The 13,479-nt window shown below is 42.2% G+C and overlaps 1 protein-coding gene across 1 annotated transcript in view; it reads left to right on the plus strand.

Annotated features, from left to right (window-relative positions):
- Nucleotides 1-9,497: 9,497 nt before the first annotated feature.
- The window catches only part of VAV3 (vav guanine nucleotide exchange factor 3), a 161,777-nt gene continuing 157,795 nt past the window's right edge, over nt 9,498-13,479 (plus strand). The window contains exon 1 of the mRNA XM_082052620.1: nt 9,498-9,780. Coding sequence (XP_081908746.1) covers nt 9,577-9,780 — 204 coding nt within the window. The 5' untranslated portion in view covers nt 9,498-9,576. The remainder of the gene's footprint in view (nt 9,781-13,479) is intronic.

Consider the following 13,479-nt stretch of genomic DNA (forward strand, 5'->3'; position numbering starts at 1 on the left):
ATTTGTAAATTCTCTCTCTCACCCTTGGACACCCAGCTGCGTTTCTGAGCTACGAGTTGGGATCTCATAATTAGAAATTGTCATGCAAGGCAATGTTTAGCCAGCTTAGCAGCAGCTGAATAGCACCTTATCAGCTGAGCTGAAACAGCCCATTTCACCACCTAGGTGGTTGAAACATGCTTCTGTCTTTTCAGATTCATGGCAGACTCTTAGCATATGCACCACCTGCAAACAACAGCTCCTGAGTGATTGCTGTCCTTATTTCTGCTGTCTCTTGCTACAGGGAGTGTCACAGCTGGTGAAGTAAAAAGGCACGGATTATCAGTGTAGTGGCCATCATTTGAATAGTACTGCATCAGTACAAATCCTTGTATAACTGCATTTATAACACAAAAAGTATTTGAAATAGAAAAAACCCCTTATTTCCATATGAAGATGATGTTGATAAACCAGCAGGGCAGATGAATTTGTAAAGACTTGCCAATCACCTTCATTAGAGCAACTAATAACTTTGTGTGAGATCAGTGACATCTACCTCTCTCTAGATATACATGCCTTGCTTTTGTTTGCAGTATTTTAACATCTTTTGCAGCCCAAAACACTCCAAGAACAGGCTTCAGACAAGTTTAACCTAAGCTGAATTCACTCAGACACTCAAGAGGGACATTTGTAAGCCCATGTGAATCCTGTTTGAGGAGGTTTGGTTTAACACAACTGGCTGTTGGGGCTTCCTGAGCAGTTAAGCTCTGGCTGGGCCACCTGCCCACCATTAGTCTCCCAGGAGACTAAGGACGGGCTTGTGGGGCTGGCTGCTGCTTTGCTCTGCATCTCCTCGGGGGCTTTTTGGTGGTCAGCCTGTGCTGGAGCTCCTGCCTGTTCAGACTTGGCTCCTGCTTCAGGACTCGGATCCCAGCTCAGCTTCTCTGCTGCCAGATCTTTGCTTGGCCCCTGCCCAGGCCTGATCTGCCCTTTGGTACCTCCCTGGGAAAAAGGGAAGTAAAAGCCAACAGATCAAACCCTGTAATTCAGCCTGTGTTCTTTTGTACACCCTACTTGTAAATCCAGTCAAAGAGGCAATATATATAACTGTAGCTATTTGACAAGGGAATTAATAGCAATGACTCTTCCTTGTAGTGAGTGAGAATACCTTGTTTGTGGTTGCAGCCTCAGATTCTGCTGTAGTTCACGCTGGCAGACTAGCTTTGCTGGGCATGGATTTGTGCTGGTCATACTTGTGTCTTTCTGTTACTGGTGTGTTTTTACTCCTTTAAAAAATAGTTTGCATCAGTTTATCTAACTGGATGTGAAACTTTTTGATGTCTATTGTAAGCATTTGTTGCCATTAAAATTGTGCCTGGAGTATTTGCATTCTCAGGCTGTTTTGTAAGGTGGTCTACACAGTATGAGGGGAGTGCTGTAGTATGGTATACAGGTGGTTTAATTTCATTTTTTTGGTGGAACCTTGTGGACAAATTGTTATACAAGAAGGTCTGATTGCAGGAAACATGGAAGAACAAAAATGGGAGGTAGGTTAAGCAATACTGGGACAGTGCATTTTTTTTTGCTCACTTTTGTCTACTAAATCAACTTTTTAGTAGAATGATCTGTTATGGTTCTGTCTTTGGTTGGTCACATCTTTGGCTTACAGCAAACTTACTGGGCTGAAGTTCATATTATCTTGGCGAGCTCTTTAAGGCAAGTTGTGCTTATATTGTCCCCATGCCTTCAAAATAACCTGCATCCTGTCAGTGGGCATGATTTCTTTACTGTTGAATGCCAGAGGCCAGTTTTGATGTCTTCAGTGAGCTGTTCTTTCGCAATCCTGCACTCTCCTGTAGGTGAGATGGTGGCCCACAGAGTACAATACAGGTTTACGGATAAGCCAGAGGTAACTGTTGGAATTTATGCAGCCAGTAATGGACCTTCACTCCTATCTTAGTCCTAGTATGGTGTTATAAGAAAAAAGTTAAGAGGGTAAAACAGTTTTTCAACTTGGGTTTGCCACATGGACTCCTCTAATCTCAGCTGAACATAAACCTAAGCTGTAAATGCACCTTCCTACTAAAGCAAGTTCTGTCTTCTCCATGAATGTTATCTTAGCAGTTTTGTTGTCTTTTAAGGTGAAACATACCTTTAAATGAACCACTGAGAAACTTTGTTGTGCAGCTCTTTGTCTTTATTCAGGTATAACAAAGCCAGTTTTCCACTGCTGCATGGAGAGGGACAGCTCATGCAGGTCATACCACTCGTGTGTGGTGCTTCCTACTTTAATGGGATGGGTAAATCTCAAATGCCTTAAATTGGCAGATGCCCACCATATTTCATTTCTGACATTATATGGTAGATCTGAATCTAAATGTTTTCATTTCTAAATCATCATTTCACCAGGATAGTTTTATGTCAAGAGTAATATTTCTCGACCAGGATTGAGGAAGTTTTGATATCAGCATAGTGGGTGGGACTTGATGTCTCAAGATAGACAATAATTTCTGTCTGTTTTCTTGCTTGTCAGAGATCTGTGATATGATTTAAGGTGCTACTAGACATTCTTTTAATAGGATCTCTAATTTGGATACACAACTTTATAACCTAGGTTACTAGATGTCACAGATACTACTGACTTCAATGGAAGTGGGGATCCTAGGCATTAAAATGAAAGGTTTGGGGTGAGATCTGGTTTCTTTCAGAATGAAAGAGGTGTTCTTGGCCTGCAGGAGAGTGGGATCTCACACTAACTCTAAAACTGAGCCTGCAGAAATGGAAGTACACAACATTCACAAGACGGTTCTGAAAGCTATGGCCTTTGCTCTTGATGGCTTATTTTTCTGAGCCAAAGACAAGGAAGGGTTCATGGCCCCTATTACTTTCAGGCCCTAATCCAGTGCTGTTGTCGCTGCTGCTGCATATTCAATCCCAACTCTATAGCCTCTGCTGATCTGCAGTCTAGTGCTGGCCCAGCCTCATTAGACAAGCAATATCCAAGTACACTTGACTATGAAAGGCTAAAAAAAGGAGGTAGCAGAATGTTCTGAAATATTTATATTCATTATTCTTGAGAAGAGACAAGTATGGGTAACATTAGAGATGAGGCTGCACTGCCTGCTGAAGTGTTTAGAAATATTTTCCCTGCTGACTACTCTAAAAATAAATTTGAATGTTTTGTTATTAAAAATCATTAATATTTTTGACTTGTAAGCATAAAAGGAAACTTTTATTTACCAAACTTAGTTTAATATGTAAGAAGAGATCTAACATTGTAAGTGGAAAACTGGAACAGTGTCTCAGAGATTGTATGTGACTGTCCTATTTACTGTAACAGTTAACACAGCATAAGACTAAAGACTGATACTAAATTTTGCCTTTAGGGTATGAAAAATTCAGTTGCCTAATATTATTAATTTTGAAATAAATATTCTATTAATAACAGAGTTATAAACATTACTCCAGATATTCTTTCCCTGTTCGAGTAGATCTTTCATGCATGGCACCCTTCAGATTTTCCAAACTTCAGGTAGAGTGGAGGGTTTTCTTAAAATTTTAATGTGAAGTGTGTGGGTTTTTTCTTTTTTTCTTCTTCCCTGGATTTCCATATATTCAGACCTTATACAGTACAATGTTTCCTGCAAGTGTTGCATTTTCAGTAATTTATCTCTTCTTCCAATAATGTAGGAAAGTCTTTCTGGATTATTGGTTCTGGGTCTCAAATACACTAGGAAAACATAAAGACAGCTTTTCTTTGTTTAGGGCTTACTTGTGCCAATTTCTAGTTTTTCCAATTCACATCTCGCTTATATGCACTTTAACACCTTGACTTTTCATAAAAATATAACTTTCTTGTCAGCTGAGACCACAAAAACTATTTTTGTCAAAATCTCCTTTCCTTCTGTCTTGAGTGAAGAGGGGAGTTTCAGCTCTCTTGTAACCCTGTTCTGTGATCTAGTTAAAAATCGTCATCAGACTGTTGAAAACAACCTATGGAAGCTAAGAAATGGAGACGAAATGGGTAAGAAACAGATATATTGCTTGGAGGTGTTGAAAAAGGTCAAAGCAAATTTAACAGGACCTACTAAGGCATGAGAAAAGCTATGATTTTATTTACTGTTTCAGGTTGCTTGGATTCTTAAAAAAACAGTAGTTTTAATTATTTGGTTAGAAGATTTAAAGTAATACATGACAATTTCCTTTATTTTTTCTGACCTTAAATGTTTTCCTTATCATAAATGCCATGCTGCCCACTGGCAGGAGGTGAGAGGCTGGCTGGCTGAATCTTGCTTCCCATTTTGTTCATCACAAACAGGTGGCACATCATCAGTTTACTCCTTTTGTATGAATGATTTTTGAAAAGCTGAAACTTGGGCTTCTGCAAAGCAAATATCCTATTTTAGTTTTTTAAGTGTTGGCTTAAATGAAAAGGAGGTTTTTGGCAGGGAAGATAAGAGCTGAGAACATCGGCTTAAGATGATTATTTGGTAGGTGGTTACTAGAACTAGGCAGTCCATTTGCTTTAACATTGACTGGTCTAGATGGATCTTCCCTTGCAGCATCACTGAATAGGCTTCTCAAACATTCAAATACATATTATGTATTCAGGCAATTTTATACTAAAAACAGTATCTCAGTGTTCTGGTGGTCTGTTAGCATTTAGAATTCTTAGTTTTTAATTATCTATACATTTATATATCATGCTGTCTGTCTGCATCTTTCAGGTCTATTGAAAAATAAATTCAATACAAAGTCCTGTTCCACTCTATTCCATGCATCCTCCTGGCTTATTATGTTGCTTTTAAAATTTTTCTTTTGTTTTCAGTGTTTCATCTAGAGTTCAGGACACTTGTCTATGATTCTTTCCATGAAAACTTGAAATAGTTTTTCAAAGTAAAAATAGAATCCTTTTCTGAAATTCAGATAGGATTGAAATTTTAGAAGGTTTGTTTTTTAAAAGTCTATCTGATCTGCAGTATTTTTTTTTCACAATAATACTACAAAACCAAATAGCAATTGATTAGAAGTAGCACTGCTTTTTCACTTTCTGCTCCAAAGTTCCTGAAGTAATTCTGAAACTGGAGCCTATAGCTATAGAATACAGACAGATGCATCTGGGAGATCTTGGTCCCTGTTGATATTCTTTTTCAGTGGCAGGCAGAAATTACTGAAGAATTCTGGTCAGCAATCTTACCCTCATTTACTGCAAGCAGGCTACTTAAGAAAAGCTGGAGTCCGGCCACCTCCCTGTTCTTCCCATCCAGCTGAAAAGAGAGCGGCTTGAGGGAGCCTTCTGGCCAGGAGCCATGGTAGCCCAGTGCATTTCCAAACAGGAGGAAGATACAAATAGCTGAGACACAAAACAGCATGTTCCCACTCACTTGCAGACTAAGTGTAACTGAATTTTCCTATTGGTATAACGAAGTGGGTCTAATTGAGGCTCACTGAGCATGAGCTCAGGGCTGGCTCAGCCAATTCACAAGCCTTGGCACCCAGGAATGAGGGCAGCTCTTGCTCCCTGTGGCATTCAAACATGCACATGAGAGCAACCTTCAGAAGGCAGGAAAACTTCAAGTGCCAGAACTGATGAACCCATCAGTGAATAAGTAGGAAAAGGAAGTGAGGGGTGGTGCTCTGTGGGAAGAGACTTACTGTTGGGTTATGCTTTTGTGGCACCTCGCACTGAAGAGGTGTGTGCCTAGGGCTCGTGGGCACTATTATATCTGTAACAGTAATTGGAAAAGAGGGACTGTGTGTACTTTTGTGGGTTTATTTATTTTTAATTTTATTTGTTTTCCTCAACGTGGGCAATGTAAGTAATTTAAACACAGCAAGTGTGGTGACAGTGGGAAATAATTATTTCAGAAAGCTTGCAAGTGTGCCTTTATAAAACATTTGAGATTCTTTTTTGAAATAAAGCAACAAGAAGAGAGTTGGAAAGTTGCCACCTTCATAGGACGCAACACAGGGTAAAAGAAAACAAGTTTATGGTGATGTCTCCAGTTAGAAGACAGTTGTCTCCTGGAAGGAGAGAAAAAACATGCAAAAGCTATTTTTGGGTGACTTTTGGTGAACAACTCTCTTTCAGACTTGCTGTTCTTTTGATAGACATTTATTTCTTTGTATTTATGATGCTGCTTTGCAGTATTTTGAAAATGGGAATGTATGTCCAACATTTTCCTGTTTTCTTTATAAAAAACATCCAAAGGTAAAACTGCTTCAGCAAATGGCTTAATGATGCATTAAGAAAAAAAGTATGTGACATACATTGAACCTTTTGAGCAATCTGAACTGAGATCTAGCTGTCAGGTTCATGAATATCGGTCTGTGCCAGTGAAACTGGAGGAGTTGAACTGGGGTGATTTTAAACCGTCCCCTCTTTGAATCCAGAGGATCTTCCAAACAGATCTATAGGCAAATCTTGGAGTATGAGGAGAATAGGATGGAAATAGCTCAAACTTGTATGTCTTCAGCAGCTGGTTTATTAAAAGTACTTGATATTTGAGCTATAGGGTGTTTGGTGTGTGTTTTTAATCTATTAATAGCAAAAAATAAGTCGATGTAAAAGTAGCTCTTGAACACAAACAAATTTAGCATTAAGAGGAAAATTGAACCCCTTCCAATAAATGACTGTGGACACTGTAGGTGAAGAAGGTTGTGCAGAGTACTGGAAGAGAGGAGGAAGGTGCTTGTGGAGGTATTTCTGCACCTCAGTAGCAGGGAGCCTGCTGCTCTAGCAAGGCTGTGCTGACCATGATTTCAGCTATGAATTCATTTGCCCCTTCCCTCCTCTCAACCATGTAACTCTCTGTAGAGAGCTAAGTTTCTGGAATTGATGTGCATATATGGATTATTCTCCATTTTGCGAAATGTCACCCAGTTGATTACATGAGATTCAGTAAAGGAACAAACCCAAGTGTTTTGGATGAAGTTTAGTTCTTATATTGCAGTGTAACAGCCTATGACTTATAAATAATTTAAAACTGCAGTGTAGGTTTTTAAGATATTTAGAATTCCAGCCACCACTTTTGAAGGATACATTTTCTTTGGATGTAAAGTTTGGATTAAGGAGTGTAGGATTGCTCCTGTTAAACCATGTAAAAAGATTAGATCCACCTGAGAAACTAGCCTGAAGTTCTCTTTTTTGCTGTTTATGAATCAGAACAGTGCTTGTTTATCGATGCCTCTTCAAAGGCATCCCAACAGGTGATGTTGCTTTGAGGGTGCTGTACCACTGTTCCTGGCTGGAGGCAGCTGAAGGGGCAATGTGAATAACATAGTGCAAATGGTTTTGTTTCTTTTAACAGTTTGTGTTGTTTGTTTTTTTTTTTTTTCCCCTGCCTTCTGCATCTGCTTCAGTGTTATGGTTGTTTTCAGTCTGAGGGTGGATAGCTTGTGGGTGCAACTGAATTCTTATCAATTCACATTTAACTTGCCACAGATTAAAACTATGTTACTACAAGACTGTTTTACTGTATTCATGGTCAAACTGCTCTGATGTTCATTTTGATGGATGATATCCAAATGAGCATAGTGCAGGCTATTAATTTAAATCGCTTCTGATTTAAATTAGGAATTATTTCTAATTCTGCCTGGGTGGAGGCAGTCTAATTTTTTTTTTTTTTTAATAGTGTGTTTATGTTGGGACGGAGAGGAGGGAAAGGCTGCTCAGGCATAAAGCATTCAAAGTGTTGTCCTGAGTAGGCAGAGAGACCTGTTACCAATGACCAAGTGTTTGGGCTGAGGTAGTTAAATAGAGAATTTGCGTCTCTCCCGAGAAACGGGAGCTGTGTGAGCTGCGCTGGCTGGCACATTAGACACAGAGCAGGAGGGACCTGCTGAGCGCTGGGAAGGACACATTGCTGTGGCCACTCAACATGAGGTGGTGCTCTCCCAAGTAAGAGTCATTTTGAAGAACTGAAGCTCAGCTGCACTGCCACCAGTTCTTTGAAACTAGGATCCCTTTTTTTATTCACACAAACCCACTTACTGCTAATTGGAGCTTGTATTCTCTTAAAATGTGTTTCAGCTCTGACAGGCCAGGCCTGCGCAAAGCAGTTTTGTGAGCTTGTGGTCAGAGCTGGAAGCCTCTTGAATTTGCAAGCCCAGCTAACACAAGCAGAGGTCTGAAAAGCAAGCTGGCTGCTTGAGACTTTGTGCATCTCTAGGAATAGAACCAAACGCTGTTCCCAGATGTCCTTGAGCAACATTTCTGCCTCTAATTATGTAGTAAGTCACACCTATCTTATCTCATCATCTGCTGGGTGATGGCACAGGTGTTACAGATGATGGAGCTGGATCCTTCTTTTCTGAGGGCCATGTTTTTCTTTTTGGCTGATTGCAATGCAAAGTAGTGAGCTGTTCTGTGGCATGTTCTGCAGCCCTGCACTCATGATCCACAGTTAATACCACTGTCTGCTCAGGAAAATGCCTGGCATAGCCATCATATCACCTGTTTGAAAGAATTAAAAAGTGAAGCAGCATTTTAAGCTTACTGAAACATGCAAATCACTTGCATGTTTTTACAGTTAATTCCCAGAACTTCTGTATTAATTCTTTCAGAAATTATCAAAACCATTTGTGGGTTTATTCTGATCTCAAAAAGCAGTTAAGTGCTTTCAACAGAGGAGATGTGAAAAACAGGGATATTTGTGGGCCATCTTTAATAGTCATGTTAGTTTTTTACTGTTAGGAGGCGTTCTCACCCTGGATTGTGGGTTCTCTCCGCCCATGGATTACCCATTAATTTTACTTTAAAAGCATTTTCTATGATGTTTGTGTCTGTGGTTTTTATTTTTAATTTTTTAATATTTTATTTTATTAACCACTGTAGTAGAGGATAAAAACAGTTGTGCTTCAGAAATCCAAAGGAAATAATAGCTTTTGAGATGCAGAAGATACTGTGAACTCTGGTGTTTGTATTGTCTGTTGTTGGAGTTTGTCACCTTTAGTAATTTAAAATCACACATGTATATATATTAAAAAGAAAAATTGAAGCTGCCTGCATGCATGTTGGAAGCTGTAACATTTTTTTTCAATATTATTTAAAGTGCAAATAAAATTCAAGTCATTTAGTGTAAAATACTTTAAGGGAGAACAAAGAGGAAAACAATGGCAATATTCTTTATCATTTCTAGAAATAGCTGTGAGACCATCTTCCATAATGCCGGGCAGCTTTCTGCTTTGACCTCTACTGAGCATTTAGCTGTTTTCTTAGTGAACAGATAAAAGACTGAAAATTAACCCGAACAAAACATTGTGCCATTTTGTTACAGCTGAATTTGTACGCCGCAGGTGCTTTGTTTTTGCCACCCCAAGTACGCTGCAAGATCAAACGCGATGAGCGCCTCCCAGGGAGGGCGGCGGGGCCGCGCCCCGCGCTCGCCCCTCAGCCCAGGCGGCCCCGAGCTGCCCGCGGATCCGTGACACGGACGCGGTGCCACAGGCAGGATGCGGGGGGCGGGCGGGACCCGCCTCCCGGGGCGGGCACGGATACGGGGGTGGCGCGGGGCGGGCCGAGCCGGCCGCGGTGGCGGCGGCAGGAGGGCGCAGCAGGGTCCGCCGCGGCCGCAGCATCGCGGCGCGGTGTCGGGGATGGAGCCCTGGAAGCAGTGCGGGCAGTGGCTGATCAGCTGCAAGGTGCTGCCGCCTAACCACCGGGTGACCTGGGACACGGCCCAGGTCTTCGACCTGGCGCAGACGCTGCGCGACGGCGTCCTGCTCTGCCAGCTGCTCAACAACCTGCGCAGCCACTCCATCAACCTCAAGGAGATCAACCTGCGCCCGCAGATGTCCCAGGTGCGACCGCGGACCCGCCGCGCCCCTCGCTGCCCGCGCGCCGGTGGCCGCTCCGCTCCTCGCGCCGCGCGCAGGGTCTCCGCGTGCCGCGCCTGCGGCTCCTGGCGGCGCGGAGCGGGAACCGCGGGGTGCGGGAAGTTGAACGTGGCCGCTGCCGGTCTCCAGCCTGGAGCCTCCGCGCCCGGCGCAGGTCCCCGCCGCCGCTGCGGAGGGCGGGCCCGCTCCTGCCGGGCGGTGAGCGAGAGCTCCGGCCGCGGCAGAGCAGCCCCGGGCTGGCGGCTCCCAAGAGCTCCGAGGGGGCTCCGCGCCTGCTGCGCGAGGCGGTTGGGGCGCGAGCGGTTGTGCTGAGGAGAAGTTCCTGCAGCCGCCCCGGAGTCGGCAGTTTAACGTTTTTGTGTACGTTAATATTTCGCGTGAGCAGTTTATAATACAAATTGACCTCTTGCTTCCAGTTTTTCTGGATTTTCCGAGGTACGTGAGAGAGAGGGAGTGCGAAGGGGCCGGGAGGTCGGGAAGGAGCCGGGACAGGGTGCTGGTCCGGGCGATGTGGGATGGCGGGGGAGCCGAGCGGGCCTGGGCGGGGGGCTGTGGGGAACTGGGCGAGATAAGCAATGGAAACACTCGTCACCTGACCTGGGCATCTTTTTGCGACCTATGAAGCGGAATGTTAAAGAGCGACTAGTAATGAGAAATCGCGTTCTTGATAACCGGTTGCCTGTATTTTAGTATTTTTTTTTCTTGTCAGAGCTTTTAATGTTTAGCTTTTGAAACTGGTATTTTAGTTAAATAATAATTTGTAATTCCGACTGAATCTCCTTTTAAATGCATTTTTTAGTTGGGACTGACGTTTTGTTACTGCACCTCATAAAGCTGGCTTCTGATATCGAGATAACATGAATAATTCAACGAGAAGAGGCTCTATATATATATGTTACTTCCTGTCACTGCTTCACGCACACCTATGCCTCCACAGACTGGCAGCCAAGCAGATGATGTCTGAAAGGAAACTAAACATCTGAGCCTTTCATGTGTTTTAAAACATTGAGAAACAGATACATTGTAACATTTCAGTGTTACCATTCTATTTTAGGTCTCTAGGAATCAAAACTGCCATTCATGTTTAGGATACTGGCAAAAGGCAGTGCTAGTCAATTACACTTTTGAGAGGAACGTTCATTGTCCCCACTTACTCACAAAGCCAGTTAATTTTTTCTTTTTAATCACTTCTTTTATCAGCTATGTTTTACCGCCAAGTGGACATTTTCTGTAAACCCACAGTGCAAAACGGGGAAAAAAGCATCAGGTATATTTCAGCTAGTCAGAATAAAAACTTCCAGACCATAGTCTGCATGTCAATGGTATAAAGGCTATCTCCAGTAATTGAGAGCTCAAGTGCCTGCTTGAAGTGCATATGCAGAGGCAACACTTTATCTGAGTGATGTGAGGGTGGGCTCCTCCAAATGGAAGATAAGTTCTGTACCGTTCAAACTCTGTGAGACTTTCAGGACTTACTAAACTGTACCAGAGCCCTGGTTTATATTTTTGTTATAGTTAGACGGTTTGCTTCCAAACTGACTCTTTTTCAGTTTTGAGCTTGCAGAATTATAAATACTTTGTGTATGAACTGTTAGAAATGGTTTCTTGCCCTGCTTTGAATGGATAAATAGTATGGAAACAGACTTTCATTTTTATTTAATGAACTGGGAAGGTGTCCTCATAATATTACGCAGTATTTTCTGGATAGCTAACTCATTGAATCAACTTCAATCAGAGATTAATGTTGCTTGTCTGGACAAATATTACTTATAATTTTTGACAAATTAAAGCCATGGTGGTCTCCTTCTCTCTACAAAGAATAAGTATCAAAATTCTCCTCTCTTCTTTCTTAGAGCAGGTTTGGGAATAAAAATTAAAATTTATTTCTCCAAGTCCGTTTGAACTGTGGATTATAATTGTAGATTTTTGATTGTTTGTAATGCACATTTTGAACTTGAGTTTTATACATCTATAATGCAGCTACTGGAATTGTTTCACAGCTGTGACAGTTGCCTCCTTGTCTGTGTCACTACTGTTTCCCCTGAGGATCCTGCACTCATGGTACTGCAGACCGCTCTCTCTAGTGGTGTGTTTCTGCCGTACATGAACTGTTGTTGGATCAAAACCTATAATGGGTAACTCTGCAGCCTTTACTGGGAACGTTGACTTTGCTTTCCGCGAGATCAAGAGTTTGCTATCTTAGTGAGGTTGTGTGAGGTTTAATGAAAAGCTTCTTGGAGGAGATACTTCTTGCTGGAAAGGATCACTCAGTGCAAATTTCAGAAATTGTTATTGAAAATGTAGTAGGTTGAAATTCTGCAAGTTACTTGTAGTTTCTTACTGAGACTGTAAAGAGCATGTAGCAGTAACTTATGCTGAAGCCTCACAGGCCTGAAGATTATTGATTTGGTGAGACTTACTTGAAGTTTAGCCCTACATTTTGAGTTTTGTCAGAATAATATTTGTCAGTAAATTAATACATTTGCTGCATCATAGGATCTTGTGGTCCCATAGAAACAGTAGCCATCTCTCCTGTTCCTTGTAGAGTAGTGATTTATAGCCATTCGAGGCATGGGGTACCAGAGCAGAGTTAGCATTAGGATGGAAATCGTCTTGGCCGCTGACTGCGTAGTCTGCCTGAACATGCAGCTGTGTCTGTACTGCTCAGCTGAACTGTTTGAACGTCATGTGGCCCTTATCTGTCATCTTCTAGAATTGAGCTGCAGCTCCCAGACTCCCTGTTTTGATGTTGTTTTCTGCTGCAAAATCTTCAACCGGCTCAGAGGACTCTTACTGCACAGTTTTTGAGCAATGAAAACAGATAATGAGAAGGGTAGATGAAGGCTTCACAAATGGGTCTTGTGGAAGGCAGACTGCGTGGTTTTAGTCTTTTACTGCTACCGATGTTTGTCAGGCTTTTCTTTATGAACCAAATTTTCACGTCTTGGAGGCTAGTTATAAATGCAGTGGCACCAAAGAACAGGAAAGAGAGAGATGGTGCCTCAGGCAGACCTAGGAGTAGATGATGTTTGGGCTCTGACACAAGAAAGTCACGTCTCTTCCACTTCATTACATATTTGTTTTTTCAGAATGAATGTGGCAGATCATATGTCAGTGATGCTTATCAGATTTGCTCAGTAGACCTTGGTAACCCCTTAAAAGTTGCATCACAAGTGTAGAAGGATTGTGACTGATGCCGCTGCTTCAGCTGCTGCTCTTCGGTGGAGCCTCGTTCAGCCAAACAGGAGCACTGTTGCTTTGTTCTGTAAGCACCCAACTGTTGCCAGCTCTTGGGGCGGGAATAGAAACTGGGACTGGTGATGCTCATCATTGCAACACAAACACATGCTTGACCAAATGGCAGTGGGTACATTCTCTTTTATGGGCTGGCTAGCATGGGCAACTGCATGCCTTTGTCCCACCACCAGCCACGCACCTTGTGTCACAGCTGTTCTCATGGGCTGTCTTATGCATTTTAAATCTGTGGATTCAGCCCCCTTACCTTTTTTGGAGATAAGGATGCCTGTGTAAGAGAAATGTTTCAGTTGTTTTAGAGGGCAAAATGTTTGGGTTTAGAAAATGTTTGAGTGCTGGCTGTTTTTGTCTGCATTTCCATATGTTTATGAAAATATTTATATTTGGACAGTGGAAGTTGCCCTTTGA

The sequence above is a fragment of the Streptopelia decaocto genome, assembly GCF_964273445.1.
Source record: "Streptopelia decaocto genome assembly, chromosome: 5".
NCBI classification, from domain to species: Eukaryota; Metazoa; Chordata; class Aves; order Columbiformes; family Columbidae; genus Streptopelia; species Streptopelia decaocto.